Source organism: Apteryx mantelli, chromosome 5 (genome assembly GCF_036417845.1).
Source record: "Apteryx mantelli isolate bAptMan1 chromosome 5, bAptMan1.hap1, whole genome shotgun sequence".
Taxonomy (NCBI): domain Eukaryota; kingdom Metazoa; phylum Chordata; class Aves; order Apterygiformes; family Apterygidae; genus Apteryx; species Apteryx mantelli.
The window spans coordinates 81,286,031-81,313,696 of NC_089982.1; the positions used below are offsets into that span (position 1 = coordinate 81,286,031).

At 46.3% G+C, this 27,666-nt stretch overlaps 1 protein-coding gene across 2 annotated transcripts; it reads left to right on the forward strand.

Moving 5' to 3' along the window:
- The first annotated feature begins 91 nt into the window (after positions 1 to 91).
- Positions 92 to 27,436, forward strand: SMYD1 (SET and MYND domain containing 1). 2 transcript variants are annotated; one of them, XM_013943192.2, is made up of 10 exons: positions 92 to 482; positions 11,587 to 11,763; positions 12,044 to 12,257; positions 14,035 to 14,165; positions 16,059 to 16,097; positions 18,728 to 18,920; positions 22,545 to 22,637; positions 23,452 to 23,615; positions 25,218 to 25,386; positions 26,933 to 27,436. In XM_013943192.2, the coding sequence occupies exons 1-10, from the start codon at positions 346 to 348 to the stop codon at positions 27,089 to 27,091; spliced, it is 1,476 nt and encodes a 491-aa protein (XP_013798646.2). In that variant the 5' UTR covers positions 92 to 345; the 3' UTR covers positions 27,092 to 27,436. The 2 variants fall into 2 exon arrangements, with proteins under 2 accessions (XP_013798646.2, XP_013798647.2); XM_013943193.2 differs by lacking the exon at positions 16,059 to 16,097 and having other exon boundaries at positions 93 to 482.
- The last annotated feature ends 230 nt before the right edge of the window (positions 27,437 to 27,666 follow it).

The following is a 27,666-nucleotide window of genomic DNA, read 5'->3' on the forward strand; positions in this document are numbered from 1 at the left end:
TACATTCCCTCTCCAATGGGAGAGCATAAATTAATCTCTGAGTCCTAACATATACAACCTCTTGTGGCTGGGAGAAACAATTCCAAACGTGGTTTTTGGAGAGGGGTTTCCTAACGCAGCAGAAGTCCCAGCCCTTTGATTTCCCTGCGTCGGTCGGCACCGTTGCGCCGAAGAGCTTTGCCTCTTGCTCCCACCCCCTTGTCCTCCTATGGGAAACGGTGCCGCCGGGGGTGGGGGTAAGGGTAGGCCAGCCCGCTTATAAGCGTGGTCCTGTGGCAAGCTGAAGTTGACGGGAGGTTTGGTGCGCTCTGAGATACCCACCTCCCATGCCGTAGGGTCCCTGAGATGACCAAAGGGGGAATGGAGTCAGTTGAAGTGTTCCCGGCTGAAGGCAAAGGCCGTGGCTTGAGGGCGCAGAAGGAATTCCTGCCCGGGGATGTCATCTTCGCAGAGCCAGCCTACGCTGCCGTGGTTTTTGATAGGTAAGAGAAGAACGCTTGTAAAACGAAGATCGGAAGCTGTCTCGGTGCAAAGCTTGGTCTGGCTGGGCGGGTAAAAGTTTGAAAGTGTCTGGATAGCATCAGCGAAGGGTGTGAAGGGAGATCAGAAGCACTTCTATAAAGACACATCTGCAGCTTACAGTCACTGTCCTTCTCTCAGTCAGATGAGGCTTCTTATTTTAGGCACAGATGGTTTCCAGGATGCGAGCTTGCAAGGTGCTCGGTGCCCTCAGCTTTTACCAAATGCAGTGAAAGTTGAGTGTGTTCAACGTCTTCTCAAACTAGACCCCCATTGCTCTCCAGTGGGCTGCCAGGACTAAGTGTAATTCAGTTACAGCCATCTCTGACTTTGTCGAAGCCCCCACTGTAGAGTGTGTGATGAAGGGGAGTTATACTGTGCTCTGCTCACAGGTATGACTTCCCAGCTGCGTATTCTTCAAGGGCATCGTGATGAGTCCTGAGACTGAATTTTGCCCCAAATTGCCAGTGACTAGTGAATGTTCTGCAGACTTAATAGAGTAGTGAGTGATTCTGCCTGTTTGAGCTTTCCCTGAATGAATCAACTCTGTTAATAAGGTCTAGGATGGAATCGAATGAAGTTGATTTATGCTACTGTGTGATCTGGCAATAGCAGAGAATTAGAGATCAAATGGACAGAGCAGGTAACAAGTATTTTTGTGTCTTTCATTTGCTTTTTCCTTGCTTTTATAATATCAGTGGGAGAACATGTTCATGAACCTGTACAATAGCAATAATGATACTGTTTTTAATTTTCATTTTAATAAGTCCTTGCAAGAACACACCATTAAAACAGATTTTTTTTAATTAAAAATGTTAAATTCTTGAATAATATCTGGAACTGAACTGAGTTCAATTACAGTAGTTAATGACAAAACCATCTCTCCTTGACATGTCCTTTTAGCTCCTACTCTTTAGTTTCCCATGTGTCACTAGTTGGGAGCTTGCTGTGATACTGTGTTTGCTTCAGAAGTTCCTGTTGGCAGTGAATTCAGCCATATGCTGTATTGAAAATAATAATTATCCTTTAAACCATTGAAAACATTTTGGCTTTTGATTCCTGGATGACATTTTTTTTTTCTTCTAAATGAAGCATTACGAGCATCATGTATATAACAGAGCAGCTCATTAGATTATGTTGAAGAGCTACAACTTCCCTGCATTTTCAAATGTCACTTGTGTAATGTGAGATAAGGGGAGAAACTATCACCCCACCAGCTCTTAGACTGCAGACTGTGTCCCGGGCTTAGGTTTCCAACTGAAAACCTCCGATGGGGAGAGATGCGCTTCCCTCCCTGTGCAGGCTCTGTTTATTTAGCTTCCAGAGGGCAGATCCAGACACTGAGCAGCAAGGAGGTAAAATAAACACATCACTTCTCCGTGACTGTGGAGGATGAGGGTGGTTTCAGTCATTCTTATCTCTCTGCTTCTTCTTCATGCTGCCATGCAATAATAATGGACTCTTACTCTCCTGTGGCATATTTCATCCCAAAGCACTTTATATATGCCAGTCATGAAATGCATTCCCGACACCTCTGAAGCAGATGGTGCCAACTCAATACTTGTTGCTTAGCACTCAGCAGGGAACATCCTGCACCTAAGACCTAATGGAAACCAACATTTTTCTTGCGAAAACTACTCTGACGTTTTTCATGCACACCCAGGGCTTTGGTTTAGAAGGTACCTTCTGCCACTGTCCCAGGGTATTATCCCAGAGTATTTTTATATGTGTTTTTCCATGCCCACAGACAAACATGCATTTGGAGACAGGAGTTGTCACTGTCTCTGCATGGCTAGAAGAAGGATCTAAAATTGGTGTTGAGCCTACAGTATTAAAAAGGTGCTCACCCTGCAGTGGGACATCTAAGTTCAGAGTTCCTCATCCTAATTCCCCTCAACATGTTAATCTCTTGCTGAAAGCAGCGTTTATGTGTACTATGGAAAGAGAATTTAAATAGGAGTAATTGGTGTGCTTAATTTGTGAAGTATTTGGGTCATACCTTATCACTCAAATAGACGACCAGATTTTCCACAGAGCTCAGCTTTCTGCATGTGTGAGGGCTGCCATGGAAGCACAAAGGTGCAGAGCACTTTGAAAATTTGGCCCATACCTTGCAGCCCTTTTAGGAGCTCAGTTCTTTGGGAAGTCTGGATCCTGGATGCAGTGTGGATGCTGAGCCCTTGCAAACCTGTCCCTGACAGTGCTGTTGAAAACACAGTCCTGCATGTGATGTACATGGATGGCTGTAATGCTATAATGGTCACACCGCAATCTTCTGTGCAACTGAATGTGACGTGGCAAAATAGCAGATGAAGTGAAAGCATGCTTTTTGGATTAGTGGGAGCAGATCTGCTGAGATACAACGTTGTTTTCTTGGTATGGCCATACTACAGGATGGAAAGCACCTGGTGGTTGTGCCTGGGTATGAAACTGTGATAAGATGAGAGGTGTTACTGCCCGGAAATGTGGAAGCTCCAGAAAAGCTGATGGTCATTTGACTTGGTGAAAAACATGGCTGTGGAATGAGAAATTCACATTTTCTGCTGGAGGTGTTTACCTTTCAGTGTCTAAGTTAGAAACCCCACAGAATCCCTGGAGAGAGCCAGACCCATCTAGAGGGCTGTTCAGTGCAGGAACCTAACTTGCATGCTCTGAAAGACCATAAGAGGAACATACCTCTTTGCCCTGACTATATAGGGAGCTAGGGAGCCTGAGCAGCTCATCTTGGCGCCCAGTGTTAGGTGCTCACAGCGGAAAGCGTGGATAAACTACACTTCAGGCTTAAGTGATGCAGAGGCCCTATTCTGCAACACAGTGGGGAAAAATCACTTGCCGTAAATTGTTCTACATATTGCTGCAAGGAATTGCAGAAGCAATTTTGACCTGAGGCTGTCACCCAATTGCTTGAGTTGGTATGAAAGTCTGTCTTTTAGTAGGAGACTGAATTTGAGGAAGTGTTGAGAATTTATCTTGCCAGTAAAAGAAGAAATATTTTCTTTGACAAAACTCTGCAATCAGCCATCCTTATGTAAGGAAATGAGACCCATCATTTACACTGGAACAATATACAGGGTGATACGATGGCTTATTCAGTTGGGACTCAGCTTGCAAATTAAGACACCCAGAATTAGGGTCCATATGTATCCTCACAGAGCTAAGGTCAGGATTCAATTGCCTACACACAGTGTCTAGTGTCATTTGAGATGCCCTGAGGTGTCCGAGATGTCCACATAGGGCTGACAGGTACAACACAGGATTTATGAGAATCACACAGCATCTCAGACTGGGCGAGTGTCCCTGCAGAGCCTAAAATAACGCTAGGATCCTATGTTTAGGCATGTGAATCCAGGCCTAAGTGCTCACTGTAGTCAATTGAGTGCTATTCTGCACAACCAGACACAGACATGTACCTTGGTGAGCTGAATCGCTTTCAAAGCCCTGTTGAGTTTTTTGACTGGATCTCTGCTTAGATGCCTAGTGGACACCATGTGGGTGTCTTAATCTGCAAATTGCATTCCCACCCCTGGAAGTCCTGGAAGTTCACCCAGAACATATTTTAAGGCTGTCCAGGGCTCGTACTCTCCAACCCGGCGATGGCCATCTGAACAACAGTTTCTTAAGCAATGCCAGGGAGCTTCTGATCCAAAAGTACAAAAATCTCAAAGTGAAGCTAGAGTAGTCAACTATCAACATCAGCCAGCTCATAGCTTCTTAGATTTTAAGGCCAAGGTATGACTGTCAAAGCTGACCCTTTTCTTTATACACTGGTTACTTGGTGACGACTCTTGCATCAAGCCCATTCGATCTCTCCAAACTAGAGCAAACAGTTTAGAGAAATAGTTTAGAGAAATAGCAAATACCAATTTAAAGAGGGTGCAGAACTCAGTGCAGTCTCAGGTATTTTGCTATTTGGATAAAGTGCGGACACACACTCTGATTCTTGTTTGAATCAGCCTTGCTGTTATCAGCTAAAATAACACTTAAAAACCACCAGTCAGCGTCAGGCCTGCTTTGCCCTAAAATAGATGCAGAAGGTTGGAAACACATCCACTTGAGAAATTCTTTGCCTTTGGTGCAGTCCTTTTTCAATGTACAAATCCCCTGTGCGTTCCCATCAGCCATCGCCTCTAATTGAAGCTTGTTCTAGTCCTCTACTTACCTGCTGCGGGTTAATCTTTCTCACCCTCCCTTTTCACTTTCTGTTTGAAGACCCCAGGTCTCCTTTCCTCATGGCCACCTTCAGGATGATGGCATTCCTTTTGCCTCAGCAAAATGTACAGTATGTGACCTTCTCTTCTGGCATGTCTGTTGGCTCTCAAGCCTGTAAGAGTTTACATTTCCCACAGGCATGGGGAGGCCTGATATATCTCTGTCAACCTTCTCTTGATGGGTTTGCTCTTTAACCAGTGGGATTTGAGAGAGAGTAATCAAGGCAAACAATATCACGTGGTAGAAAGCCAAGATCACCTGAAGAGCTGCTTGATGAGTGATCTGCAGATTGCAAAAAACCTGATATCATGCTATTTCTGTGCTTCTTTTTGATGTATTAAACAGGCCCCACAAGGATTTTCCAAGAGAAATGTGGGGAGCTGTGTTATTGTAGCTGTGATGACCTAGGGATATAAGAAAGGCAAAATTTTCTGTAGCAGCATGATTCTGAAAGTATTATGAAAGCAGTTTCTTTCAGTTGCTATCAGTAAAACCTGAGAACCAATGTGATTGTATTCACATTTAAACTTTTCTAGGTTTTGATTTTATTTGGTTATCTAGTTCATTCGAAAGCTTAAACAAAACTTGGGAGAAAACCCAGCTTTCTGAAAGGAAACCACACTCACACCTCTTTAAAAAGAGGCTGAGAAATCTTGTAATAAAAGACTAAAAATTAAATAGTCTAAAATAAATCTTTCACCAAAATCAGGCAAACTAGGATGTGTCATCCCTGGTATTTCAAAGTACTAAGCTCCAACCCCCTTTCTAAGGAGCAAAATATTCTTACGCTAATAATTCACCATTATAGGTATCCTCAGTAGAAGCCTACTACTGAATGCCTCCCTTTTCCTTTCACTGCTGAAAGAGTAGGTAGATTTCCTTAGGCTGCTGTGTTTAATGAAGTGTTACAGCCCTTGCTTTGAAAGCCAAGTGGACTTTGGTTATGTCTTAGGCCATCCTTGTAGGACGCTGAGGAGAGAGATGCCTAGCCAGCCAATAATAAATATGAAGCAGATGGATTTCGATGTAAGTTAGATCATCTGTGTGTGTCCTGCCATATGCAGAATAGAATAAACTCACTTCAAATAGTTTGTGAGCCTTCTTGTCATGTCCATTTAGCTATTTGGTGAAATCCTGATCTATTCGTTCACACTACAGCTGTCTCACCTTGCTTTTCCAGATCAGTGAACGAGATGCTGCACGGGAAATGGTGCACATGCATGTCTCAGAGATGAAGTGAATACATGTTGTACAGCAGTGCTCACCCTTCTGTCTTGGCAGGTGCAGCAGATCTGAACCCATCGAACTTCCAAGCAGCCACAAGAGCAATCTGCTCCTTCTGTTTTCATGGAGACCCATGCTTGAGGGAGCCATGGTTTGGTCGATAATACTTTGTCAGCTCTTGCATTCATTAGCTGGTGTGTTGAGTCACTGCTTTTGTGATTGTGGCCACATCTGGGATTGGCAGTAGTTGTGCATCTCATTCAAGTAATATCAGATCTCACGAGTCCCTGAGAGTTCAACTTTGTTGACACTTGGATGAGAGACCAAGGAAACCTGAGGCTCCCCAGAAAGTCATTTAGTGAGTCAGTCAGTGGCACCTGGCCCTCCAAGTCAGTTCTAAATCTCTGGCCTGGCAAGGCTTGGACAGGCTGGGGAAATCATTGTGCTAATGAAGATCCTGCTTTTGGACGGGATAAGAAAAGAGGTCCTCGCTATTTGTGGTATATGAGCACACAGGGGCAGTGAATGAATGGCCAGAGATCATGCCAGAGGCCGTGCTGTAAGCAGAAGTGGCAGAAAGCAGTTATACTGTCTATGTTAAAGCAAGGGAAGCCAAGCACTGAGCCTCTTAGAGTCTGAACCTCCAAAGCGCGTGGATAGCTGCCATATGTGTCTCCAGAAACCGTCAGTGCTGCCTAGCCATGTGGCATCTTGGCCACAGGGCATAGGCTGCTCTCTTACAAGGAGAGCAAGCTCTGTCTGGCTGACTGCAGCCATCTCGGATTGTGTTAAACATTTTCTAGGTCAGGCAGAGAAGGTTTTATAGCCCAGTGATTTCCACGGGCTGTGAGACTTGGGGTTAACCTCAGGCTGCTCCCCCTGTCCTTGAGGGACCTTAACCACTGCGGAGGGAGGATGGAGGGGCTGAGGGTCATTGCACGCCTTTGGTGTCCTCAGTGTTGGCTACCTCCAGGACAGGTGGTATCAGAGCATGTCCTTGACCCTGGGGCCAAGGGAGAGCTCCACTTTGTGAGCCCCATTCTGGGTGTCCGGCCCCGAGCACCTCTGGGATGGCATGAGTTTGCATGACTGCCAAGAGACAGCTGGGGCATTTAGGTGCTTGCAGGGCTAGGCAGTAGCTGAACCATGTTTTTTTGAAGATTTAGGAAATAATCTCAAATATCTCTGTTTCATCATTATTTATGGTGCCAAGAATTGAGCCCAGGCCTCTGGAGGCCTGGTAATGCACATTAACAACAGTGTTCTTCTTTTAGGCCGTTTCTGAACACAGAGGATCCCACAAAGGTTTTGTGACAGAAGTGGTAGTTCTTATACCTGGCAGTCTACTCAGATTACCTGTGAGTGATTGTACCTGCAGTTTCAATGCCATATGAGCTGCTCCTTCACTTTCTCAGGAAGTTTCACATGACTTTTTTTGTGCATTTTTGCCTCTCTTCAGAAATGGTTGCTTTCCAGGGCTGGCAGTAAGTTCCACCAGTTGGGTTTCCTTTGGAAACCCTGGGCAGCCTGTACAATAAGTGACAAAACGCAAAGCCAACATTTCACTGTTTTTCTCTTCTGAGAGAGGAAGAGGGGAAACACAAGCCCCTATCTCGGGACTCTGGTTCTGCTGCGCCATTTCCTCCTCCAATCTGTCATTCCTCTGCACAGGGAACTTTTCTAACTGCCTTTCCCCTTTCTGACTGCCCTCAAAATGTGCAGGCAGCAGGAGGGAGCCCCATTCCCCGAGCAAGATACCTCCCTATGCTTCCCGGCACGATGTAGCCATGTGGGTTTTATCAGCTCCCCAGCTCTTCTTTGCCTTACAAGGAGTGTAATCTCTCTTGCACCTCTCTGCCCCCCTGACTTGACAGCTGACAGAGCACAGCCTCACATTTCTCACCAGCGCCCAGCTCTTTCATTTGACTTAATGGAGGTGATTGCATCCCCCTTCCCGGACATGCGCTCCCCCCTGCCCCTTTCCGAGTGCTTACCTTGATTTGGACTCCCTCCCACCAGCCGGCACTACTCACTGTCATTTTACAAGCCTCATTTTTGCACACTGCTTTGTCTGCTGCAAGTCATCCCACTTTAAATCAATGGCCTTCTTCATCCTGCAAAAGCCAGGGATCAGGGTGGATTGTGTTAGCAGCTCATGTAGCAGTGCTACAGTAATGGAAATGCATTTTAAGTGTATGGTGATATATGTAAATCATACATATTTGTGTATGTATATTTAGATGTATAGTGGGGAGGCAGGACAATCTTGTGGCTGGGGACTCTGGGGCTTTGGGTCTGATTTCCAGCTGTGGTACAGCCTTCTCATGTGACCTTCAACAAATTTTTATTTCCTCGTGCTTCGATTTCCTCATTGCGGACAGTGGGTGGTGTTGATGTTCCCTTTGCCTCTGTGGTCTCTGTGCTTTATGCAATGAGGAGAACCTCTCTCCTGGGGCTGGCAGTGTCTAAGTGATGGGAATGTGTATTCTCCCATACCCTCAAGGCTGGTGGGAGGTGGTGGTAAAGTGGGCTGTTGCCTGGAGAAGCAGACTGCCGAGAACAGCAAATCAGCCAGGCAAAAGCCTTCTCCAGGGCCAGAAAGCCAGTTCTCTAGGTCTGCCCACTTCTTCTACCCCCTGTCCCCCTTACCCTATGCCCTGTCCTTGCAAGGTGGGAGCAACCTAGCTCCATCCAGGCCTCATCCTTGGGACAGTGAAACTCAGCGTTGCCTGTCATGTTTAAAAGCCATGAGTCCTTAGGTTTATTAACAACCCTACTCAGTCTAACCGGGTCCAGCAGCAAGGGGAAAGTCCTGAAGTTGTTTGGGCAGGAGAGAGAAGTTTCTCCCCCACTTCCTGATGAAGCAAGTCCCAGGAGGAGGCAGCTGGAAGTCTGAAGTGGGGCACATGGTGGGGGGTTCCCCTTGGTCCTGGGCCCTGGACACTCTCAGAGAGAGGTATGAGGTTAGACAGACCTGATACTTCCTCATCAGTATCCTGTGATATATTCCTTCCCCTTGGTTATAGTTACATATATATAGTTATAGGATGCTTCATGGAAATCCCTGTTCTGAACCCCCAAGGAAGAAGCCTGCTGCTTGTGAAAGGAGTTTCGCAGGTATGCCATGAATGTCTAATTCACAGTAACCTCTCAGCTAGTTAAACTGCAGAGCCAGGAGCAGGAATACCTGGTGAGCAGCACCTATCTCTGCTGGCACCAGAGGAAGACACCTCCCATTTCACATGAGCTTTTGGGAATGATAGGTTCAGAGGAGAAATCTGCATCACTAGCCCATCTGTGTGAAAGCTATATGTGGCCTAAGGAGCTCAGCGCTAAAGCTAACCCTGGACTAAATGAGGAGGGACTTTATGCCCTGGGAGCAGGTTACATCATCACATCAGGCATTGTGCTCATTGCCTTTAATGTTTAACAACAGCCCCGTGGGTGGCATATTCAAGGGCCACTGACCAGCACAAAATCATTGATATTCTCCACTCAGCGTCATACTAGCCTTGTAAAGATTAAAGATCCCCCAGATTTATTAATAAAATCTTACAGTAGTCATAAATGCAAGTACTTCTCCCTCAACTTGGCATCCCAGCCAGCCCACCCCAGCTCCTTCCTCAGCCAGTGCTCCTGCAAGCTCTTGAGGACTCACCTTTGCTCCGTTTTCAGGTGTTCGATGTTGCTTGTCCACACCTAGACAGCTGAAAATTCACTCGTCCCTTGATGGTGATGCTTGGGGGCCTGCTGATTGGCTTCCCATGTGTAGTGAAGGTCCCTCAGACCTTCACTAACGCAAGTGACATCTGTCTAAGCATCTGCCTGGAGTCACGGGGACCAGGAGAGCCTTGAACCAGCCTGGCCTCCAGCTCTGCGCTGCTGCCTTCTGATGGCTGAGAGCCAGGAGACACATGCCATCACCGAAGGAGGGAGGACATGACAGCGTCTCCCCACGGGTGCTCTCTGCTCTCTGCAGGAAGAGCTCGGCAGGGTATGCTGCTGAATCCAAATGCCATCCAGGAGTCCCGTGGAGGCTCCCAGCCCTTCTGCTTCCCTGCTAACAAAATCCTGCAGTGGGAGCTGCTCTGCAAATTCCCCCACGGCTCATTCAGCACAAGAGTTGCTGGTTGGCCCCCCCTGTCCTAGCAAGGTTAAAGGTCACCCTTATATTTTTCCACCCCAAAGACCATTCCAAATGACTGAGATGAGCTTCCTCTTGTGTTTTGGAAAAACTAAGAGAGCACTGAACCAAAGCCCAAATGCCAGTGGGAGTGCACCTGGGGTGGGACTCAGCTCTGCATTGAGCCACCTGTGTTTAGGTGGGTTCATGCAGGTTTCCCTGTGTGAACTAAGTGTCTCAGCTCCCACTAGAGCACATGAAGATTAATATGGTCCATGGGGTCTCGTGCGTGCTCCAGCTCACCACACTGAGGGGTCAGCACCTGTGCTCTCGGTAGATGCCCACAGGAAAGGCTGCTGTGGCATTACATGGGTCAGTTGCTCTCTGCCTGGATGGAGCTTTCTCTGCATCCCCTGCCCAAAACCTGAGGGGAGCTGCACGCTGTAGCAACCACACCAGCATGCAACTTTGCAGAATGGTGTCCCAAATCCACAGAATTCATAAAACACTTGCAATTGGTTCAGTGCCACCAATATAGCTAAGGCCTTGGCCCAGCGACAAAATAAGTGACAAGCAAAGCTGCTTTTTGATCCATGGAAACCTGTCTTGGTTTCAAGTGGTGCAGACGTGTGGTTTCCCTATGCACATAGACAGAGCAGGTTGGCTGTGGTCAGTACAAGCTCCCAGTCTAAGAAAATGTTAGCACATAAGAAAATGTTAACACATAAGAAAATGTTAACATGTAAGAAAATGTTAGTAGGAACCATCTCAGTCTCAGTCTTCTTTATTACGATACGTCCCTGATCTGCTCACTGCCAGAGCATTTCTGATGTATATTTTTGTCGTCATGTGCCCATGTTTGGTCCCTCTAGCCCAGTGGCTTTTGAAGTCTTTTAGGCATGGTGGTGGCTGCTGCTCCATTTTGTGCAACGGCCCATGTGAGGCCCAGGAAAGCCTCAGTGCTCTGGATGGGTTTCAGTTCAGCCAGACTCAGAGGCTTTGTGGGTGGGTGAAACACTCAGTCTGGCTCTTTGCCTTCACGTCTTTCTTCACATTCAGCTAAGCAATAGACTCATTAAGCATCTGCTTTCTGCTCAGCAAATGGGTGGCTGATACTTCAACAAGGGCCAGACAGCAAACAAAAACAAACTGAAAATCCTGTTAACAAAGGCAGTGCTGAGAAGAAGCAGATGAGCTGCAGACAAGAGGGCTGAGAGCTGGGGAATGTTTTATTGCTTCCCCCCTTTAAACAACATATCTGTCTCTTCAGCATAGCCAAAGAGAAAAGCAACAGCACTAGGCAAACGCACAACAACTAAGCTAGGGCTTTGCGTGGCAGGTTTCCCCTTCCTCTCAAACAGGCAGGAGGGGTCTGTCCTCACCGGGTGTGAGGAGCCCAGGGGCTCAAAGCCGGCAGTACCTTTGCTCGGTGGAGCCGGCAACCTGCTGGGGCGCTGGGCTGTGCGGCCCTTCTCCGAGGTACAAGCCAACGGGTCCTTCTGTCCTTCCAGCCTGACTCACATCGTCTGTCACACCTGCTTCAAACGGCAGGAGAGACTCCACCGCTGCGGCCAGTGCAAGTTTGCCTACTACTGCGACCGGACCTGCCAGAGAGTGGCCTGGCTGGACCACAAGAGCGAGTGTTCTGCCATCAAGAGACATGGCAAGGTGCCCACCGAAAACATCAGGTGAGCGGCGGCCCTGAGGGACTGTGCCATGACTCCGGCTCTCTGGCTCACGAGCTGGCCTGAAAACGGTGGGAGAAGACAGGGCTGCCCTCCAAAGGGTGGGAAATAGGAGCTGGGTGGCCTAACTGGGACAGGGACACCTGGGCGTGAGCTGGACTGGTGAAGGTCAGCAGCATTCTTGAGCTGGGATGAATTTTGATGGCCCTTCTGCTGGGTTGAGGTGCCTCTGGCTTGGACTGTCAGAGCATGGCATTAACATGTGGGACTCTTTCCCGGCCAGGCTGGCAGCCCGTATCATGTGGAAGATGGAGAGGGAAGGCAGCGGGCTGGCGGAGGGCTGCCTGGTCTCCATTGACGACCTGCAGAACCACGTGGAGAACTTCGGCGAGGAGGAGAAGAAGGAGCTGCACGCCGACGTGGAGAGTTTCCTTGAGTTTTGGCCGCCGCAGAGCCAGCAGTTTGGCATGCAGTTCATCTCCCACATATTCGGAGTGGTAGGTCCGAGGAGCGGGAGAGCAAAGTGACAGCTATTTTTAAAGCCATGGGCTATGCCTGCTTCACAGCGAAGGTCTCAGACCAAGCCAACCCCAGATGTAAACTCAGTTTCTCAGGCCAGGATGCCTGCATTTCTCCTCCACTCTTGCCTTTAAGATGCTGTAGCAGCCTGGACAGCCAGGTCAGACAGTTGACCTGGGTGGGTGGTTTGAATACTGCTGCGTTCCCCACCTGCCTCAGTCCTGCATTTCCATGTGGGAAACCGAGGCACAGGAAGGTCAAGGCTTGAAACTTTTTTAGCTGTCTAAACATGCAGGCAAATGGCTTTGGTGCTGCATTCACATCACAAGTCCTGCTGGGCATCTCTCTGCGCCTGGAAGAACTAACAAGATGTATTTAAATGTATTTTAGTAAGTATACTTAAAATATAATACATTTATACATAATTATATATATACACTATATATATATACACACACACACACTATATATATACACTATATATAATTATATATGTATACACAATATTTTTCAATATACAATATTAATATATACATTAATACATTTATTATACTTTGTATACTCTAGATTCTTACATCTATATATGCTGATTATATTTAGTTATATATGATTTTTACATATATATGCATACATACATGTATATGAAAACACAATAGATAAAATATAGTAATTATATTTTGTAATATCCATTCCTGATTTGACTGTAAATTTTTGTTCTCAGTGTAGCAGAAAGGAAACTCCCCTGAGACCGCTTATGGCTGAGCTTCTCTGCCTGGCCCTAGTATAAGTTGATGTATCCAGGGGTGCACTAACCCCTCAGCTAGCAACACTGCCCAGAGGACCAGTGTGGGCTGAGATGAGACCTGTTCCTCTTGTGCCTCTGCAGTGGCTGGTGTGGCACAGAAGCTGGCTTTGCTGGCCCGAGCACCAGGCACATCGCTTTCCGCTGGGAGGATGCAGAGCATCCCTCCGTGCTGACCCGGGAGAGAAACTCCAGCCTGGTGGGTCAGGGAGACCGACGCGCTAGTGAGGGGAGTAGCCTGCCCTTATAGAAGTCAGGAAGTGTGGATGGAGCAGAGACTTAGCTGAGAACGGAAATAAAGCAGTTAAAAGGAATAAAACAATTAGCAGCTGAGTGAGTTATTTCATTTGCTGTATCTTACCACATTTTCCCTTTGTGTACTTCCTTTGTGTATACTTGTGAGTAAAAACTATTCCCTGAATGATTTACATATAATAATAATAATTCATCACAAACTGGAAAAATTGTTTTTTGAGTTCTGTGGGCCACCCAGCAGATGTGTGTCCCCGCTGAATGCAGCCCTCGTGGTTAATTGCTGACACTGATACCTGTTTTTAAAAGCGTGAACTTTGCTTTCTGCAGCTACTCTGCTTAAATTGCTTCAAATTCATTTTCCTGTGACCTTTTTCTGAATTATTTGCAGAAAGCGAACGTGAGAAATCCCATGCATGGTTGAATCAAATTTATCTTAAACATCCAAGATGGATTTTAGCAGCAGATATGCTGCAGTGTTTACTCAGCTCTGCTCTGAGCCAGTCCATCTGCTTGAGTCATTTCTACAGTTACCTACTACGATAACCTTATAGATGCTTCTCCCTAAAGTTTGGAGGTGGGATGATAGGGATGTATCTCTCCTATAGAATCAGTGGGAGTTGAGAAATCCTGATGCCAAAATGTAGCTGAATTAATTTTTTCTCCTTTAATGCTTGCTCCTGCCTGTATTCTGGGACTAGATCAACTGCAATGGCTTTACCCTCAGTGACCAAAGAGGACTGCAGGCTGTTGGTGTGGGTATCTTCCCCAATCTCTGCCAGGCCAACCATGACTGCTGGCCCAACTGCACCGTCATCTTCAACAATGGCAAGTGAGTGGTTTTCTTTCTTCTTCCTCTTTTAGCTCAAAAACAAAAAATCAGAATTTTATTTCTAAAGAGGAGCTCATTTTTTTCATGGCTATTGTTTTAAAAATTATGTTCTGGTGTACTAAACAAATACACAGAACTTATCAGTAGGGTTTGGCTCAAGGTCCAGCGAACTGGCAAAGAGTTTTTCCCTTGTTTCTGTGAGTTTTGAAATTCGGTCTCCAAATACACAGATAAATTGGTAATTAGCTAATTAAGGTCGCACCCCTATACTGAGGCTTCATTTATGAGTCGTAAAGGAATGATTATGGTTAATGAGTTATTATAGATTGTACTGTGAGTCCACAGTCCAAGAGTTTCTCGTTATGGAAGCCTGCAATCAGCTATGTATCACTATCTGCTGATGTGTTTATAACTATCCCTAACACAAATCCTCATCTTTGTGAGAGTGTACAATCTCTATTAACCACTGATTAACCCTTTAGCAACAGGATCTTAATGACAGTTGTGACTGATGTCTGCAAAACAGTCACGTACAAATACAGGATACCTATGGCCACTGTGCATTGCCCATTCTCACCCGTGCCCTGTAAGAAAACATCTGTGGGGCAACCGTGACACAGCTGTGAGAGGCACAACGGGAAATGCAGGGACATTTCTGCAGAGCTGGGACTGGAGGCTGCTCATCTCTGTGCATTTGCTCAGGGCAGCCCGGCGGGAGGATGCTCTGCCCTTCACAGCCTCCTTCCAGGCCAGATGGGGTATAAACTGCTGCTTGTCCAGCAAGTTGCGTTGTGTGCAAGACCCCAACAGGGGAAAATTGCTTGCCTAAAGTCTGCACAGCCACAGTATTTCATCAAAATTTCCCACTTAGTCTGAAGATTTCATATAGTCCTGCGTTTAGCAAACCTTAACATTGAGCTGAAGATAACCCCGGAGCCTCCCTTTCTTTAACTAATGCATTGCTTGTGCACTCGAATTCTCACTGCCAGTTTTATCTGATAAATGAAGTGCTTATCACGCAGCTGGGGAGCGAGCAAAGAGAGAACAAAATTGCATTAGGATGGTTACCTCTGTGGGACACAGGGCCTGATCCAAAGTCAGTTGGAGTCTGTGCTCTGATATCTAATTGCCCCAGATCAAGTCCATACTGGGAGGACTGGAGAGCCTCTCAAACCAGCATAGGAAGTGGAGGAGGTAATTAACAGTGAGAACAACCCTGAAGTCTGAGTTTCTGCGCGGTAAGTAGAGGAATTACATTTTGTTTGCCTGGAAGCCTGTTGAAGCTCCCATGTGCATCCTATTGCTGACTTTAAACCTTGACCGTCTGGTTATGTTGTGCAATCAGCCAAGTAAAGGATGAAGGTTTCTTGTCTTTTTGTGAAAACCTGGTGGAAAAGCCTAGCTGCTCTTGCCAGCGGGACTCTCTCTGTTCCCTTTGGTGGGAATGGGGCCTCTCTCTAGGCTCAAGGCAGAACACTGGCCTTGAGGACCCACTAAACTCATCACACAGAGCATGGTTGCTAATAGCCTGGTCTAACCTCTGTTTCAAGCTACGTTTTAGTGAGCATGGCTCTACTGATGTCAGTGGAGACATCGCTGGTCCATGCAGGAGAATTAGCCCCGTTGGCGCCTGCAAAACGTCGGAAGAGGGTTTTGCTCGTCTGCTGGCCAAGAACATTCCCCAAAGCACCGTGCCAGGATGGCTGTCTCCTGGATGCGCCGCGGTCCGGCACTGGGCATCTCACTTACAGCAGTTGGATAGTGAAAGTGGGAGCTCTTTATGCCACCAGGCTGCAGCTGCAGCCCCATGCCCGACACCGGGCCCCACAGACTCCAGTTTCTTCCGTTGTACTTGTGCCTGTGTAAACTGCAGATGTTTGTTTTGTCTTTCAGTCATGAGGCTGTAAGATCAATGTTCCACACACAGATGAGGTGGGTCGTTCTTGTAAGCATCCTCCTTCCCCTGGCCTCTACCCCTCGTCCCCCGTGTTAATAAAAAGGCTGCAAGCAGCACTGAGGGGCTCTGAAAGAGCCCCCTGTTTGCCGAGAGTTTCACTTTCCCCGTTTTCTGAACTTCTATTCGTCCCCCTGTGTAAAGCCCCACTAAACCCAAACCTCACTTAACTCTGCATTTTGTAGTACATTAAAAACACGATGGTGATACTCACCGTGACCGGCTCCCCCACTGCCGGTTCCCTCCCTGCCTTTCCACCTTTGCTTCCTGCCTTCCGAGATTTTCCTTCTCCACTCCTCACTTCTCCTCCCCTGACTACGGCAAGAGCATGAAAGTCAGAACAAGGTCTCGCTAATCTTGTATAGCCCAAAATAAAACCTTGCGTATTACGAGATGAGAAATGATTGCATTACTGATGTACTAAATAGTCCATGTTTCTTCTGTAACCAGCAGTGCCCTTTGAATGCATCGACTGCAACAGCAATGCCATGAGATGCAGATTTCATCCATTTTTATCATAATAGCTGTTTAATGTTTTGCCTTTTAATGATGCCGCTGTTACCTCACCCAAACATTTCTCACTTGCTAAAGAATTCACTAAAATATATGTAAAAAAAAAAAAAGCTCTCTGCTTAGCTCACTGCACTTGGTATATTAGTCCAGTTAAAGGGACACTGTTGTCTTAAAGCTCCAATTTCAAACAAACAGGCTCAAGTAAGAAGTGAAATACTTCTAAAGTGCTTTTCTCCACCGCTGATGTTTACTCTATGCATTACAGGGAGGACCATAAAAATGGGCAAGTGAGTTTTACTTCTGACTGGAGTTGCTATTTCTGGGTAATTTCAGTTTTGAGCTCTCAGGCCCCCGCTGTGCCTCTGCCTGCATCTTTTGAGGTCGCTGGTACTTGGTGCACGCAGCAGGGAAGGGGAGCATGGGACAAGCGTGGCAGGGGTGTTTTATAAACCCCTGCTCCAGCCACTCTCAGCTGACAGTGTCCCTGTAACTGCAGTGTTTTAAATATGCCGTGTGCCTCCATGCTCGTCCAAAACCCTATTGACCTCTTCGGCGCAAGGGATGGCTGCTTAAAATACACCTAGTTTGCTTAGGCTATCAGGGGCATCATAAAAGTCAAAGGCTTGATTCTGCTTCTCTGCATGACTTTTACTTTAACGAAGATCCCATTACGTGTGAAAAGGAATGTTTAAAAATGAAAACCTTTACCTTGGAAATTGCTCTTTTTTATGCACTTTCTCCTTGGAGTAGCTAGCGGCTGGTTGCACCTCTCTCTGGCCGGCTGGCGTTTTCTCATGGGCATGACATAACTAATAGCTGCCCTTCACAAGGATGGCGTGTTTAGTGAGGATTTTAGTAGGAAATATGCCGTTGATGTGACCTAATGCCAAGAGAAGGTCAAGACCGGCCTCGAAGGGTAGCTTACAGAGCCGCCCTGGCGTGGCTGAAAGATTCAGCATTACGCGCCTTGGCGTTCAGAGATTCCTGATGTGAATTACAGCTCCTTTGCAGAAATATGAGCACGCAGAAAAAAATCCCCCCCTGCAACAGACATATTTTTAATGCATCAGGATCTGCCTTTGGTGAGGCCTTTGGTCACTTGTCTCAGACGTGGTGAATTATTCAGCCACCGGTAGGTGGGGTGGATCATAGTATGCATGACAAAAGCACCACCTTGCCATTGCTATTTGATGGGGTTTTATTCCACTTGGGCTAAGCTCTTCAGCCAGTTATGTCCCCTTGATGGGCGGATAACCCCAAGTAACCGGGAGAGAGATTTGGCCTGCTAAAGTGAAACAGCAGGGGAATTATTTTGAGCGTCCACATTATTTAAGACCTTTTTCAGGGAAAGACATGAGAGCGAGGCAGGTGCAAAGATCTGACTTTCTAAAGGCCTGTCTTCCTTTCAAGTGTTTGCCATGAATTTTGGTACAGTTGCAGAGAATGGCAATTTCCTTATGTTGGATATTAACAACAGCCATCGGGTCAAACGGGCTATGTACAAAATAGACCTTTCTCATAGGATTGTTTCGAAGCCTTCGTGTAGATGCGCAAAAAGGCATCTTTTATCCAGCAGCCCAGAGAGAATGTCTCCAAACTTTTCAGAGTGAAAATGATACCGAAAGCGGCATGGGCTTGGGATCTGGGAGTTTTGCCAGGGCTGTGCGAACAGTGTGCAAGCAGTACTTAAAAAAGATCCAGCCTAAACTCAGCATTTTGTAATGCTACTTGTGCATTTCTCACCTCGGGGTTTTCTTCTGGCAAATTCCCTGTGACATAACAGAAGTTTATGTCTAGATTGAGCCACCATCCAGATAAATTAATCTGGCCATAATCTGTTATAGTTCAGGCCCTTTCCACTTTCCAGTGTATCCCTGCTAGGTCTGGCAGAGGGGCAGGAGAAGCACTGTGGGCCTTTTAGTATGTATGTAGTCAGCCGAATGGCTGCACATCTATACATTGGCCTCCCTGGAGAGATAAGCAGTGCGCTGGGGCAAGGGCTGGGGCAGTCAGCAGGACTGGCCCCGACGGCTTTACAGCTAGGGCCCTGCACCTTTGCTTTTCTAAGCCCATCTCTCTTCTTCTTTGCAACCAGGATTGAGCTGCGGGCACTGAGCAAGATTTCTCCTGGGGACGAGCTGACCGTTTCCTACGTGGATTTCCTCAACGTGAGCGAGGAGCGGAGGAAGCAGCTGAAGAAGCAGTATTATTTCGATTGCACGTGTGAGCACTGCAAGAAGCAGATCAAGGATGACCTGATGCTGGCTGTGAAAGAAGGGGAGCACAAGGTATGATCCTGCCACAGCAACTATGCCCAAAGCCACAGGCAGCCGTGACATTTCCAGCCAAAGGTGGCTCTCAGTTTAGTTAATGGAAAATACAATAAGAGACAGCAAAGTCATGTCCCTGCAAGAGAGCACAACTGTGGTTCCTCAGCCCAGCGATGCTCTCAGTAGCAATAGAGCTAGGTTTTGGCAGAACAACACCACAGCTGAAGCCTAAATATTGCCAATGTAAAAAAGGAGAACAGAACTAAAACTTAATTGAACACTACGCCAATTTGAACATCATGCAAGGTCAGTTTAATCCCTGTTACGCCACATTTTACATCCAGTAACTGCACAGTTTTTCATTTAAAAAGCCCCCCAAAGTTGCCTCTAACTTGTAATAAAACTAACTGAATACATTTCCCCAAGTTTATAAAAATTCCCAGTAAACCTAGCAGTCCATCAATAGGCAGAATGCTGAACTATTGGAAAATGAGGTTTAGAGCTGAGAAAAATGCTGGCATTTAAATTGGGCTTTTTGTGAGGGACTGAATGGGAACCAGAGTCCTGAACAGTAGAACAGAAAATATATTACAGATAATTCATAGTGACAGAACGAACCAGCACTGCTGAAGCTGTACAATTTGTAAAACATGTACCATCACATTGGCTCTGCAAAGCCGAGAAGTTCAAACTTCCAGTCCATCTTTGCAAAGGCCTGTCATAGCAAATTTGTATTATCACTTGACATTCCTCTGTGCCTGGATGCTTTGGGCAGACTTACTGTGAAGAATAACACGTTGGACCATTCTTTTTTTAGTGATTATGTTTTTCTTGGAGGTCTCACAAGGTGTTAATTGGGAGGGTGGAAGGATGTGTCTAGCTGTCGACTTTAGGATGTGTTCCTTGGCCAGCGGCTCCAGTTTATGAATGTGTTGGTAACTCTTAAGAATTTATTTTTGGTTGCTCTGCCCAAGGATATAACTGCTCTTTTTTTTCCCCTCTGTGGCAGTATTAGCTTGGGGGGGGGGGTTTACTCTTGCAAACTTTACAACACCTACAAGAGAAGGGAAAGGAAGGCAAGGCAAGGCACAGCAAGAGGGTTTTAACGTATTAGCAAGTCAGTACAGCTCAGGGCTGATGTGGGGCAGAAGCAAACCGCAAGGGTGGGATGTGAGACCATAACCTCTTAGACCAGCGCTACTGGCAGCAGTGGTGGAGCAAGCTGTGCCCTCCTAGGAGCTAGGACAAGACCCTCAGCCTCCAGCTCAGCTCAGCTACAAGAAAGCCGAGCTCAGTCCTGTGTTCAGACAGGTGGCTGTCAGGAAAAGCTGATCTTGCTTTGTAAGCTCTGTGCTTGTCTTTTGCCAAAAGCAAAAATCTCTCCCTGACCAAAGGTTTGGAAAAACAGACTCTAACTGTCAGGAAGCTCCCGTCTGCAGTAGGACGGGGGCTGGAAGAGACCCTCTGGCTTGCTGGGTCCAGTTCCCTGCTATTGCAGAAGACCCTGTTCTATAATCCTGTTACTAAATTTATGAAGCTCCATCTTAAAACTAATGCTGACTATTGAAACTCCCCACTTTTATTGCAAAGCTGCCCCAGACTTCAGTCCACTGATGTAAAAGCATTTTCATCTGACTTTCTGTATAAGTATTTTCGAACACCTCCTGCAGCGGACTGCATAAATCCTCTAGAAATCTCAGCTCTCATTCAACACCGGCTACCAAGCCTTGACTGGGCGGCGAGCTGCACCGTCCCCTCTCCGCGAGCGCGCAGTAGAGGGGCTCTGCAGTGCGCAGCAGGAGTGCGTGCGCTGCCAGGGTAAGTGTTCTCCACACTCTTGAGTGCTCGCACAAAAAAAGCCCCCTTGCAACTGTGCAAGGTGCATGATTTCAGCTATTAAAAATACTCTCCATCCGCAGACAATAAGTATCCAGAGTGACCTCACCAGCAGAGCACGTCTGCTTGCCGCCTGCTGTATCACATTCTTCGAATTCAAGCTCACTTGCCTGACAGCGGCAGCACTCACAGCTGTGTGGAAAAAGTGCTATGAATATATATATACAAGTGTGACAGCTTACATCCTCAACAGCCGGTCCGGCCTCCAATCCCTTGCCCCTTCCAGATAGTAGCAAAGCTCCCGTTGTTTATAATGGCAACAGGATTAGGGGCCTCGTGAAAGCAAGAGAGGTTTTTTATTTGACAAAGCTGCTATGAAAGTGGCGTTTAGAGTGCCTATTCTGGGAGTCTTTACTCAGACAACATAACAATGTAATTTGTACTGACATTAACATTGCCTTTAAACGTGCTCTGCACACTAGGACATCCTGAATACTGCTCAAATTGCTGCTAAAATCTGATTACCTAAATAGTTTCAGTCTAGTAGTATATAATAATAAAATGTAACACAAATATAACACATACATATGTATCCATAACTACATGGGGGAATGTAGCTCTGAAAAGCTATTGTTGTTACTTCTAACAATCTTTCAAGAGCCTTTCCCAACTAGCTAAATCTCACAGATTCCTCAAAAATCTCATTAACCAGATGTGAGAAAAAGACAACTGGGCAGTCCTGCAGTCCTGAATCCAAATCTTTGTGTTCTTCATTGCAATGGAGAGTACTTGTCTTAGATCCATACCCTGAGGTCCTGCCTGGTTGCTGGGCACATGCCTGTGCAATGACTCTCATGTCCCCAGGCCAGGCTTTTCCTGCGAGCTCCCACTCCCGGAGTCAGGTGATTGTGGGCTGGTTTCAGATTTCCCATTTACAGAAAGGAAGCTGTCAGGGGTCGTGACAACTAGAGTACTTCCCTAATGTGAATTTTAAAGGCTCAGAAAAGCAGAAGATATACGATGATGATGGATTTGATAACTTTATATTTCAGCATCAAATGGAGGGAATGGAGGCAGCTAATTAGGAGCTGGTTAGTTTTTTGTCAGGCATGCTTTTATGTGCATCATGTCTTCTCAAATACACAATGAAACCCTAACTTCTGTGAGGTGTATGGCAAAGTACTTTTCACTCTGGATGTAGCTGAAATCGGAGGTCAACCATCTTGTGACGTGAGGACCTCATGGCAGCATTGCTTAGAGTGGGTAAAATCAGTATATATAATCTTTCCTGCCCTTATTCCACCAGTATCTCATTCAAGGGCTTCAGTTCCCTCAAGCACTGTGCACCTTGAGCACCTCAGACACACTGGCCGGTGGCTGTTCACCTTCTCCTGCTTTCACAGTCCCTTTGGTGTCTCCTGAGAGCTCCCAATTGTCGGTGTCAATTATGACACTTTTCCAGGGGGGAGAAGTGAAGGGAACAGTTAAGAAACCAAGTTATATATGCCAGCTGTTTATAGCCATTAGCTCGATAAGTGAACCCAGTGATGTTCTTGCTGAAGGGAGCAGGAATTTCACCTCTGGGTTTGGTAGCAAGACCATTTCAACCCAGACTTAGTGTGAGGGTTGGAGTGGCTGAGAAACACTAGGATATACCTCCAGTGGTACTAAGGTAGCGATGGGTAGACATCATGCTGAGCTGATCTGGGTTCCCAGAATGATGGCCAGGTATCCCTTTAAGTGGGCCATTTCGGCATGCCTTGGGTAGTGCATTTTCCTCACCAGTTTTCCTAATGTTGTCCCCAGCCCTCTGCAGAGATGGTGAAGGAGGTTATCCAGTTCTCCAAGGACACACTGGAGAAGATCAACAAGGCCCGCTTGGAGGGAGTTTACCATGAAGTGAGTCTCTGGGCTTTTGCTTTCTCCCCCTGCGTACACGCTGCTGGGGAATGAAGCAGGCCTGGCTACCCCCTTTGGCAGCTGTGCCCCTGGGCTGCCTGCAGCATGGCCATGCATTTCTAACATGAACATGAAACCAAGGGCCTCCCAAGTGAAAAACATGAGTTACAAGGCAAGCCTAAAAGTCAGACCTGCCAGGTCCTCCTGTCCCCATGTCTTTTGCTGGAGCTGTTTCACTCTGTGTGAACTATATCAATATTCACTGATGCAGGACCAGCTCTCCAGTCTAATGTCCTAACTAGCAGCCTATAGAGTCATTTCTTCTTTTCTTCCTCTTTTTCTGACCCAGGTAATACTTAATTGTTCTGTTCAGAGTGTAACAGCTTCAGGAAAACACCCAGGCTGAGCAATAGCCTAAAGGTTTGAAATTACTTTGGGAAATGGCTGAAGCCTCCCAGAGTGGAGGAAGAGGAGGCTGGGTAGATGGTGTTGGAGTGTAAGTGCTCCATTAGCACTCAATCTTTGGTAAACCCAAGCTGCTGGGATCTTTTTTGTCCTGGATCCTAAACACTGAAATAAAGACCTCACTTCTTCCTTACCAGTTTTATGAATGTAATCCTGGGAAAGGATGAATTTGAGCCCCAATCATTTTTGTAGACTGATGTTTTGTGACAAATAAAAGCATTTCCTAACTTCCTCAGCCTTTGCAGGGGCTGATTTGGCCTCTAGGACTGATATGGACTGCGCAACCCACAGGGCTTTGGTGTAGCAGCTTCTGACCTTCTCTTCTTGTCCCCGCTTCCCCCCGACCTAGGTTGTGAGGCTGTGCCGTGAGTGCCTGAAGAAACAGGAGCCTGTGCTGGGGGAAACGAACATTTACCTCCTGAGGATCCTCAGCATTGCCTCAGAGGTGCTCTCCTATCTCCAGATGTTTGAGGAGGCAGCTGACTACGCCAAGAGGATGGTGGATGGCTACCTGTATGGCTGTGCCTTATTTTTGGCAGTTCTCTGTGGTCATGTAACATTAGACAGTGTGTTACACAAAGAATTTAGGACCAACTTTGCTCTTGCTTTATAAAAATTAGTCTATTCCCATAGGGCAACGGTGCTGGCATTCAGACTGGGACCAGATTATATCACCAGACAGGGAGGGACCACTTCCTAAATGGAGAAGACTTCCCAAATAGCCTGATTTACTAAGTTGTAACTGGCAAGGGGTTTGGTTACATCTTTCATTAGCCTCTTTGTTTTGTCTCAGAAGCATCTCAGGGCTGCCCTGGTAGCAAAACAGAGAGCCTGGGGACAGGAAAGAGAGGCTATCACTGCAGAACATGGTCTGTTCCCCTGTGAACTGCAGGAAGGAGACGTTGCAGTGATAAGAGAAACTCTCAGGTGGCTGCACTCAAGATACCCCTTCACTCTTGAATAATATCTGGATTTTTGTCTTGGCTAATTAGCATGCCTAAGTCCTGTGGTAAATGCCCACTGAAAACGATGAACTTTAAGCTTGGTCCACATAGGTCGAGGGCTGACCTTACAGTAAAAATGACATACCTCATTATTATTGAGGTTTTACTACAGAACTGATGAGTATTAATTAGCAAAAGATTAAAAAATAAGCAATGAAAACTATAGAGAACAGAAGGGAGGAAAGCCCGTTTCATTATCCTGTTCATCCTCCTGCTGAAAGTGACTCATTCCCATTACTTGCCCTTTTGGTTCATTCTACCCCAAAAAGCCTGTGATATTTTTTTCTTTCCAGAGGGGTAATAGAGTCTAGTAGGAGCTTGCTTGGCCCAGTGGTCTGACAACCTGCTTTCAAGTCCCAGCCTTGGCACTGATCTAATGAATGACACGGAGGAAATTGCTTCCCCTCCCTGTTCCTTTGTTTCTCAGTCTAAAATGGGAACCATGGTAATACCCTTCCTTGCTTTATGACATGCCGGTGCAAAACGCTAAATAAGCCCTTAACAGCAAGTTTGCAGGTAAATCCAAGCAGCTTCTGACTCTGCCTGAGCCTTTACAGTTAGATGTAGAGGCCTGGATTTGTCTTGCCTGCCTGAGGTATGGAAGTTAAGAGAGTGATCTTGCAGTCCTTGCAGGGAGGGATGCATCGCCAGGGGATGACATGAACATTTCTGGAGTTTCTGGAACCACTTGTTTCTCTCCACACATTGAATGAGAAGCTGATGATTGTTGCATTCTCAGTTTAGGCATGCCAGTTCAGTGCCTGAACTTAAGTAGGTGAAGTCTGGGCCATAGGGTTAGACCTGGGTTTTGTGTGTGTCAAAATAACGTGGAATTGCAGAGCCTGGCTTTCTCTGACCCAGGTGTTCAGCTTTCACCTTAAGCAGGTTGTTCATCCTCAGGCCCTGTCACATCAGCTCGTGTCCTCCTGTAACTCATGTCCTCATGCAACTTGCTTGCCCTTTTTAAGCAGGGCTGCACATTTCAGTGGCACGAATGCAATAGGATCTTCACTTCAGCAAACAGTCTGTTCTTCAGCAAACATGTCATGTCATTGACAAACATTGGGAACTCAGACCTTCCCTGAACTAAAATTACACAATGTTTTTCCAGGAAAATATACCATCCCAACAATGCGCAGCTGGGGATGGCTGTGATGCGGGCAGGAGTGACCCACTGGCATGCTGGTCTCATTGAAGCTGGGCATGGCATGATCTGTAAAGCTTATGCCATTCTCCTGGTCACCCATGGACCTTCCCATCCAATTACCAAAGACCTGGAGGTAGGTGTCAGGATCTCCTGTGTTGTCTCTGCTGTCTGTCCGGGTAAACTGTCTATAAAGGAGTTACATTCAAGCTGTAGAAACAACCCATCCGTAAGAACTGAGAGATGGATTGACTAACGATTGCTTCTTACGAGTCCTGTGGTTTTCTCTAGGTTATATTTCAGTCTGCTGGGAAATGCATGTTCCTTCCTATGTGAAATCTTCATCTCTGAAAAACAGGTTTTAGCCTGCATCAGGGCATATATTAAAAATGGCCAATGAGCCCCTGTGCCCAAGGATAAAACCTCCCATTCTTCAGACAGCCTGATTTCTCTGCTCTCAGGTGTTTGGCATACAGGCTATATGAAATTACAAATGGTGGGCCTGTTCCCAGCTTACCAAGTGATATTCATTATCTTACATTGGTGACCATTTTTCTTCCTTATTTACCACTCCCTAGTCCTTCTGTCACTGACAGGCTTTATTAGTAATGAGTTGCAGTGCATTTTTTCCTCAAATGACTGAGAAGATTTCCTAGCTTAGAGTCAAGAGCTGCAGATCACAGTCAAATTATAACTGCTCAGTTATGATACACCATTGGCAGTTACATCTGGGGATCTATCATTTTTTTAGGCTTTAATTCTCCTCATGTGACCTGTTGGCTTTACAGCATTCTCCTTTATTAGCAAAAAAAATCACATGGTACCAAATGAAATCCCTTATTGAGGTCTTAATCCCCATTAAAACAGAACTATAACCTTTATTAGTGCAATCTTATCAGAAAAATTAGTACCTAGTACCTAAAGCCATCCTGTCTGTTGACTGTTTGTCTTATATATATCAGAGGGTGAGACCACGGTCTCCATTTCTATATTTCCTTTCCTACTTTTTTCAAGAGGAAAGTAGTGGGTTTATGGCACATACTTATCTCTGTACTCCTAAGCCAAGGGTCTAAGAAACTCTCAGATAGGTGTAAAAAGATCTCCTAAAACTCCTTCTGGGCCTATGCCACCGCTCCATGATACAGCACTAGGAATGACTCTGCTCACAATGAATCCTGGGATGCAAGGGGATGCAACGATGATGAGATCAAAGAGGGGCTGAGCATCCCTCTCCTCCTTCCCTGCCTCCTCCCACATGAGGTCACCTGGCTGGAGGTGACCCCCACCCCAAAGATGGGTCCCACCATGGGTCAGACCCGTGGTGTGGATGGGAATGCACTCACCCCCTGGCTCTGCACAGTGTCACCTCTGGGTCCTTGCCTCTCATGTGCATCACTTGTGTTTGGGACTGTGAGGCTTCCCAGCAGTTTGCAGAGGAGCTGGACACAGGGATGGTTGATACCTTCTTCACCTCCAGAATACACTGGCAACTGGGTTCAAAAAGTACCTGACTATCTGTGTCCAGTTTGGTCCTGCTGGTGGGAGAACTAGAACAAGGTGCATCACAGTCATTACGTGGCCTAGGACATCACTGATGGACAGTTCCTGTGTGTAGGCAGTGAGTTTTTCACTTGCTTTGAGATCCCCTGTGTCACAGGTCTTTAACCTGTTTTGTCCCTCAGGTCATGCGTGTCCAGACAGAGATGGAGCTGCGCATGTTCCAGCAGAATGAGCTCATGTATTACAAGATGAGGGAAGCTGCCCTCAAAAACCAAAAGATTCAAGTCATGCCTGAACCCACCACTGAGACCTCACCCAGTCTCTTCCACAAGAAGGAATAAAACTTGAGCTTGACACAAATTCATGCCTGTGGGATAGCATCACCTGTGGCAGCTCCAAACATAGGGAATGTGATATATGAATGTGATATATCCATAAAGATTTTTTCCAGTGGCACCAGTCTGAGAACATGGACCTGCTGGGGGAGAGTCCTGAAAAATCTTCTGGGGGCTTAGAGCAGAGAAGCTCTTTGCAGAAACAACATTTTTTTTTTCTACCACTAGCATTAAAAATCAAAGTAAAAAAATCTGTTATAAAATGATTTAAATTCTTGTTCAAAGCCTGTTTCTCTCCAGGCAAGTCCTGATCCTGAAGTCCTTGGTTAAATTTTTAATTGATTCTTTCCTGAGTGTTTTCTTCTATCACTTCCTTGTGATGACATTATTTCTAGCGACGTCTATGGGTGTTTTACCAAGGGACAGTAGAAGTGAGAAGCTGGGTCCAAAAAAAGTCACGTATGCTTGTGAGCATTAGGTGCAAAGTGAGTAAGCCCTGCAGGATTTCATCCACAGATGGTATTTTGTGTGAAGTGATTTTTTCTGATTAAAAAAACGATGAAAAATGATTCCTCAGCTGA

Bases quoted from the DNA above. Each gene is read 5' to 3' on its own strand.
- SMYD1 (XM_013943192.2), top strand. From the start codon at position 346: ATGACCAAAGGGGGAATGGAGTCAGTTGAAGTGTTCCCGGCTGAAGGC. The intron at 18,921-22,544 runs GTATGATCCTGC...TGTTGTCCCCAG, and splicing joins TGAAAGAAGGGGAGCACAAG to CCCTCTGCAGAGATGGTGAA. The intron at 22,638-23,451 runs GTGAGTCTCTGG...CCCCCGACCTAG, and splicing joins TGGAGGGAGTTTACCATGAA to GTTGTGAGGCTGTGCCGTGA.